General features: G+C 51.3%; 1 protein-coding gene across 9 annotated transcripts; it reads right to left on the reverse strand.

The window, feature by feature from the left end:
- Nucleotides 1-212: 212 nt before the first annotated feature.
- INCA1 (inhibitor of CDK, cyclin A1 interacting protein 1) lies at nucleotides 213-6,423 on the reverse strand. Of its 9 annotated transcripts, none has more exons than XM_025280762.2 (8): nucleotides 6,057-6,377; nucleotides 4,585-4,672; nucleotides 2,406-2,507; nucleotides 2,208-2,321; nucleotides 1,935-1,974; nucleotides 1,464-1,657; nucleotides 835-1,000; nucleotides 213-603 (listed from the first exon to the last, which is right to left on the reverse strand). In XM_025280762.2, exons 4-8 carry the CDS (start codon nucleotides 2,258-2,260, stop codon nucleotides 457-459), a joined length of 600 nt encoding a protein of 199 aa, XP_025136547.1. In that variant the 5' UTR covers nucleotides 2,261-2,321; nucleotides 2,406-2,507; nucleotides 4,585-4,672; nucleotides 6,057-6,377; the 3' UTR covers nucleotides 213-456. The 9 variants fall into 9 exon arrangements, with proteins under 9 accessions (XP_025136547.1, XP_044795329.1, XP_006060121.2 ...); XM_044939394.1 differs by having other exon boundaries at nucleotides 5,821-6,377; XM_006060059.3 differs by lacking the exon at nucleotides 2,406-2,507 and having other exon boundaries at nucleotides 6,288-6,423.
- Between the last annotated feature and the right edge of the window lie 101 nt (nucleotides 6,424-6,524).

Consider the following 6,524-nt stretch of genomic DNA (forward strand, 5'->3'; position numbering starts at 1 on the left):
GGCGGAAGCTCCGCCGACTGACGTGACCTCGGCCCGGAGAGCCGGGTGGGGAACACTGGAGCGGGCAGGACTAAGTTTTCGGGTACAACTCCTTGAATTTGGGGGTATCAGCCCAACTTCATTTTGGCGGGGTCATCGCGAAGCTGAAAGGAGCCCTCCCTCCCCATAAGCCTCCCCATCACTACATCGCGGAGAGAAAGACAACTCTGGGCTCCACTTGCTTGCTTTTTAATAACAGAACGAAGAGAATAGTGGCAGGGAGCCTTGGGGGGCTCCTCTGAGAGTGGAGAGGGGAGGCCATCGGGGCTGCTCGTGCCTAGTTCAGAGGCGGGGAGAGGAAGATGGGAGAGGCCAAGGAAAGGAGGAATGCCTTGATGTCCGAAATACTGGAGATTCCAGCTCCCAATCCTAGGCCCCTGAGGCACGGCCAGCGTCTTGGGTTTGGACAGTTTCTCCCTACTCCTCAGACTGCAGTTCCACCCACCAGGGATGGTAAAAGGGGTTCCTAGTGGCTGTGACAGCGCTGAAGGAGCCCATAGAGCCCAGCTGCCTGGAGAGACAAGACCCCTCCTGGCCCAGGGGACTCCAGGGAGACCAAAGCAGCTGTAAGGAAAAAAAAAAGAAGGGAAAAAAAAAAAAAAGAAAAGAAACAATAGGTCTTCAGATTTCCTAGGCCCCAAACCCAGGTACCCCCAAGTCTCAGGATCTGGCCTACTTTACTTTTGTCCCTCTCACATCCAGCTATCCCATGTGGCTCTTGGCTTCCCCTGTCTCCCCATGCAAGACCAGGGGTCCACATCACCACCCACCAAAGTCCTCTTCAGCCATCCATACCTGGGCCCTGCCAGAAATGAGGAAGTGGTCCTCCTCCTGTGGATAGTCTGCCCTCTCCTCTTCCCGATCAGGGTGTTCGGTGGTGCTGGGGAAGCCACAGCCATCGCTGTCAACCAGCAGAGGCCCAGACGCAGCCCCAGAGCTGCCCCACTGGGCCTTCTTCAGTCTGTGGAGACTTAAGGCTTAGGAAAGAGGGGCCTGGAGGCCAGGCTTCCTGTCTCTCCATTCTTCATCTTCCCGCCCTGAACTAGTTCCTGCTGGGACCCAGGAGTGTTATCATTTGACTTCCAACTCTCCACTTCCAACCTTCTGCTCCCCTCAGACTGAAGTAGTTTCCCATCTGGGGGCTCAGAGGTGACCTCTAGCTTTGCACCATCCTCCAGTTCTGTGGAGTGCTTTCCTGTCTTTAGTAACCAGGGTTCCACTCCTTTCAGCTCAGGTGACTAATCCCCCATTCCTTCGTTCCCTCCTCCTTCCCATATTATGGGAAACTTTGCTTCAATCTCATCAAGACCATGGCACACTCCCAAGCAACCTCCAATTCCCTCAAAGCTCTCCACCTCTTTCTTAGTTCAAGCCACCCTGTCCCCATACCGTTTGGCTCCCAGAGCCCTGATGTGTCTCCTTACTCATTGATGATTCTCTGTCGCCTCCTTAGATCCTCCAAGTGATGAGTGACCGCCCTTACCCGGGCTGGGATGCCCCCAGATCCCTGCTGCATTCCTCCCGAACGTGGCCTCCTCCTTTTTCTTCTGCAGAGCACCTCAGGAGGTGGGAGTCCTTCAGGGCCATACTGGCCAGGCTGGGAGCAACCAGTGGCTCTCTGTACCAGATAATAGGGAGAGGGAGCTAGAAGGCAGAAATGAGTCTCTCGGGGGAGCTTGGACTGAAATAGGGAACCAGGGGTCTTGGGAAGACCAGATTACAAAAACATGGCTGTGATCTGGAAAACATGATGACTGATTCATAGGAAGGAGGGCCTGCTCAGTGCACTAGCTGGGGGAGACCAGAGGGAAGGGAGAATAAGGGGAGCTGGGGATGGGATGGCAGTGGGTGTGATCTTAACCAAGAAGTGTCAAAGGGCAGAAAGTTCATCATACCAGCAAGGGTGGGGTGTACTGTTCCTCCATCCAGGTGGGGCTGTAAAGCACAAAAAGGGGGCTAAGTGCAAAGAGAATATCCCTATCCATGTTGTTTCTCTAACAACCTCTCCCAACCACCTACCTGGCATTAGGAGCTACCATGTCCATCACTTGGTGGGGCAGTTATCCTGAGACTAGGACTTATTGCTACAGTAAGGCTTTATGGTAGTTTAAAATTGTACAGCCTCCCCTTCCCACCTCTGGTTAGTCCCGTTTCTCCATTTCTCCCACCTGGGCCTTTGACTAAGATTCTCCCAGAAGGTGTCTCCATAGCGCTGGGGCATCAGTCCGAGGCTCTGGGAAGGCAAGCAGGGGGGTGGAGATCGGCTGACCACCCTAGAACACCTGAGGTGAGGACAAGGTAGGCTCAGTTCTGGCTCTTCCCTTACGGTACCTACTCACTCCAGGGATTGAGGAGTCTTATCTTACCACAGGACCACACAGCTGCCCAGGCTCCCTCAGGCCATGTCCTCCCTTATCCATTTTAGATGAGAAAGGTGGTGAAGACTTTGATTTGAAAGGCAGTTGGAGCTGGAGTGAGCATGGAGATTAGCAATTGTCTGAGCCTCAGATCTCACTGATTCTCAAACTTCTATACCCCACAACCAGAGAACATCATACTTAGCAAGCAGGGCTGTTAGAAAGGGAGGCCCTGGCTACTCAAGTGATTCAACAGGTTCCTTTTAGTCAATGCAAGCATCCGGGAGAGCAGACTCTCTATTCACTCCTGCTATATCTCCCCATTTCAGAAGCACTAGGGGCTACCCTAGTTGCTCAGTGGTAAAGAATCTGCCTGCCAAGCAGGAGATGAGGGTTCGATCCCTGGGTCAGGAAGATCCCCTGGAGAAGGAAATAGCAACCCACTCCAGTATTCTTGCCTGGAAAAATACCATGGACAGAGAAGCCTGGCGTGCTACAGTCCATGGGGTCACAAAGAGTTCGACATGACCTAGCGAGTAAACAACAACTCAGAAATACTAATATCCTTTAGGTAGGGTGTGCAAAAGTTGTTTGAGAACAGTTCTCATCACTTCTAAAGCTGCCAGACTGACTGACCAGATGTCTGCTCTCCTGCTCTCTAGAAGAAAGTCCCAGGGCTTCGGCCCTTTATCTTCATTCCTCCGTAGGTGATCTCACCCAGGTCCATGACTTTAAATACCATCAATGTGCTGATGACTCCCAAATCTATATTTCCAGCTCTAGCTCCTCCCCTGGACTTCAGATTCGCAGGTTCAACTGCCCACTCAACACCTCCTTCCTAGCTTTCCCCATCTTGCCAAAAGGCACCCCAAATGCCCAGTTGCTACAACCAAAAATCTGGTATGCCTCACTCGGCCTCACCCCTCATATCCAATCTATCAGCTAATCCTGTGAGTTCTACATCTGAAATACACTCAAATTTAACTACCGTTCACCATTTCCACTCCCACCACCATATTCCAGCACGTTTTCCCCTCTTTGGACTATTGCAATTGCGTCCTCCTCCATTCCCTGCTTCCATTTGAATCCCTCAACAATCTAGTCTGCACATAACAGTCGGAGTAATCTTTTAGAAATGATTATGTGAAATAATACCCTGTTTAAAGTTACTTCAAAATGGTCTAAGTAGCAGGAGGCTGAATGGGTGTATCAAGAAAAAAATTATCCACCAGGGACTTCCCTAGTGGTCCAATGGTTAGGACTCAGCACTCAGCACTCAGCACTCTTGCCGCTGAGAGCCCAGGTTCAATCTTTGGTTGGGGAGCTAAGATCCCAGAAGACGAGTGGTGTATCCAAAAAACAAAGATTATCCATCTAATGATAATTATTGCAGCTGACTAAAAATGGTACTCCAGTGTCGTGGTTACTATTTTCTCTACTTCTGTGGTTGTTTGAAATTTTCCATAATAAAAAAGTTGAAGGAAAAGAAAGTCTGCTCATGTCATTTCCTTGCTTAGAAACTCCCACTGATTTCTACTGTCCTTAGCATAACGTTCAAATTCTTTTCAATGGCCCATAAGGTCCTATGTGACTGGCCTCCACCTGTCTGCCTTTAACTCCACTTTTCCCTTGATCACTAACTTGCTGATGGGCTTCCTGGTCCTAGAAGACAGAAAGTTAGTTCTTTTCTTAGGACTTCGTTTTGTTTTTTCAAACCTACCATTCCTTCTTCTACTCCCTGGTTCTTAGCAGACTGGCTCCTTCCCATTTTTCAGATCTCAATTCAAACTCATCTCCTCTTCCCCTTCCACAGTCACACTCTATATACTTGTGTCTCAGAGATATTCTACTTACATTATACTGTACATTTATTTTTTCATGTGCTTACTACTATTTGTAATTATATTTATTCATGTACACATTCTATTTCCTCCCTGTAGAATGTTGGCTCTATAAGCAGGACCCCTATCTTTCTAATTGCTGAATCCCCAATGCCTAATATTCAGTGCCTAGAACACTATTAGTGTTCAAAAATAATTTGCTGAGTAAATTAATAAATCACCAATCTCCTGAGACCAGGCACCGAGATTCTTGTTTCTTATTTCGTACTCCTCTTGGGGAAGAACCCAGACATGGAATCCTGCCTCCATCTCATTCCCCCCTCCCCCACTGTGTGGGGAGGACTCACTTGGCAAAAGGGATAAGGTTGTCTGCATCTTCCTGTACTTGCATGACTGGACTGGGTTAGGAGGCTGGATTGAGTCTCCTCGTTGGTGCTGGGAAGATAATGGAAAATGAATCATTCACTCATGTAATTCACCATGAGTGAATGTAAAGATTGGAAAGAAGATGTATAGGTCCAGAAGAAAGGAAAGAAAGCTGAAAAGGTATTTCAAGTGCTGAATATTTTCATTAGCTGAACATACACAATCAAGACAGCAAACACAGGAAATGTAGAAATGGTGAAAGATTAAAAAAAAAAATCTTTTTTCCTAAGCCGAATACACAGAGTAAGTGAAATTGACAGATGGCAGTTGAGTGACTGAACTGGCAATATGGGATAATGAAATGAAAAAGAATGAGAGGTGAATTAGACAGAGCAAAAGGCATTTGGGGATAATTGGTACAGAACTGGTGCCTGGGGCCAGTTAGAAAACTGAGGGTTGGTAAACAAACCAGGAATGAGGTGTTAATGAAAGGTAAGTGTGGACAGAGCAGTCAAGGTCAATTGGTGACGAGGAAGGAGGGGGCAGTGGGAATGTCTAGAGATGTAGAAGGTGAGCAGAGGTCAGTTACACAGGACCACAATTCCAGACAGCAAAAGGGGACCTGAGAGCCAGTTGGGGTGGGCAGACAATGCAGATAAGAATGTTAGATGAGTTAGGAGAGGCAGCATAAATGCCAGAAAATTGGAAACTGTTGCAGGTGAATAGGTATTTATTCAAAGGTTACTAAGATGGGCTGAGAAAGGAAATGAAGAATGAGGAGAAGAGTATTTAAAGCTGAGCTGGCAAATGCCAGTAAAGCTAGGCTGAAAGGGCAGATGGGGTTTTAATGGAATATCTTGGGCCAGAGCAGAGGAAGCTGAACTAGGGAGCAGGTGGCCGCTGAGGGACATTCAGACCTTAGTAATTGGGTGTCTAGTTGGGCGGCGATCCAGATCTAAGAGAAAGATGAGGCTAAGGAAGCTAGAAAGAGTCCTGGATGGTTGACGGGCTTGGGGGAGGGCGGGGCAGCACGGAGGTAGGGGGGCAGCCAAGTCTGGGAGGGGAACCTGAGTCTGACAGGGCAGAAGAGGACCCGAGGAATCTGGCCGGGCTGAGTTAGCTAGAGCCTGGAGGTCGTTGGGGGTGGAAAGCCCTGTCCAGAGGGAAGGCTTAAAGGAAAACCCCTTAGGGAGCTCAAGGGACCCTTGGCAGCTGACCCAGGCGTGAGGAGCTGCTAAGCCTGAAGGCACAATTTGGGGGCTGAGGAGTTGATGTGGCTTCCAGGTGGTGGGCCCTGCGGGGCTGAGGCCTGCTGGGGCCAGGCTGGGCAGGCAGGAGTGGCCTGGGCCTGAGGGGGCGACACGGCAATGCGGGCCCTGTCGAACCTAAGGACCAGGCAGAGACACAGCGCCCGAGTGGTGGTGCCGCTGCCGACTGCACTTGGCCAGGGCACCTGAGGCAGCTGCGCGTCGAATTCTAGAACGTTACACCAGGCGCTGAGGAGTGAGGCGGCGACAGGAGCCGAGGGCGGAGCCGACCAGTGCCTCGAGCCTTGGGGCGGGGCCTGCACCGCACCACCTCCTGGGCGGGGCTTGGCTGGCGGCTCCACCCCCTGAGCGCGCCTCCGACGGCGGCGACGTGCGCGCGTCAGGGGCCTGGGTCCCCTACGGGGGTCAGCCCCCACCTTTCCCGGCTTCTGTGGGGCTGGCCACCCTCTGGAGTTCCGGCTTATGGGTCGCCCTCCCGCGTCCGCAACTCAGTTCCCCTGTCTCCGCCTAGTGGGTCCCTCAGTCCCGGGGACATTGCCCCTTTAACAGCTGTCCGGGTCGCTCCTGGGCCGTTCTCGCAACGGCGCGCGCCCGCCCTCCCATCCGCGCGCGCGCGCTCGCCGGTCCCCCGCCCCTCGCTCCCGCCCCAGCTC

This window comes from Bubalus bubalis, chromosome 3 (assembly GCF_019923935.1).
Source record: "Bubalus bubalis isolate 160015118507 breed Murrah chromosome 3, NDDB_SH_1, whole genome shotgun sequence".
Lineage (NCBI taxonomy): Eukaryota > Metazoa > Chordata > Mammalia > Artiodactyla > Bovidae > Bubalus > Bubalus bubalis.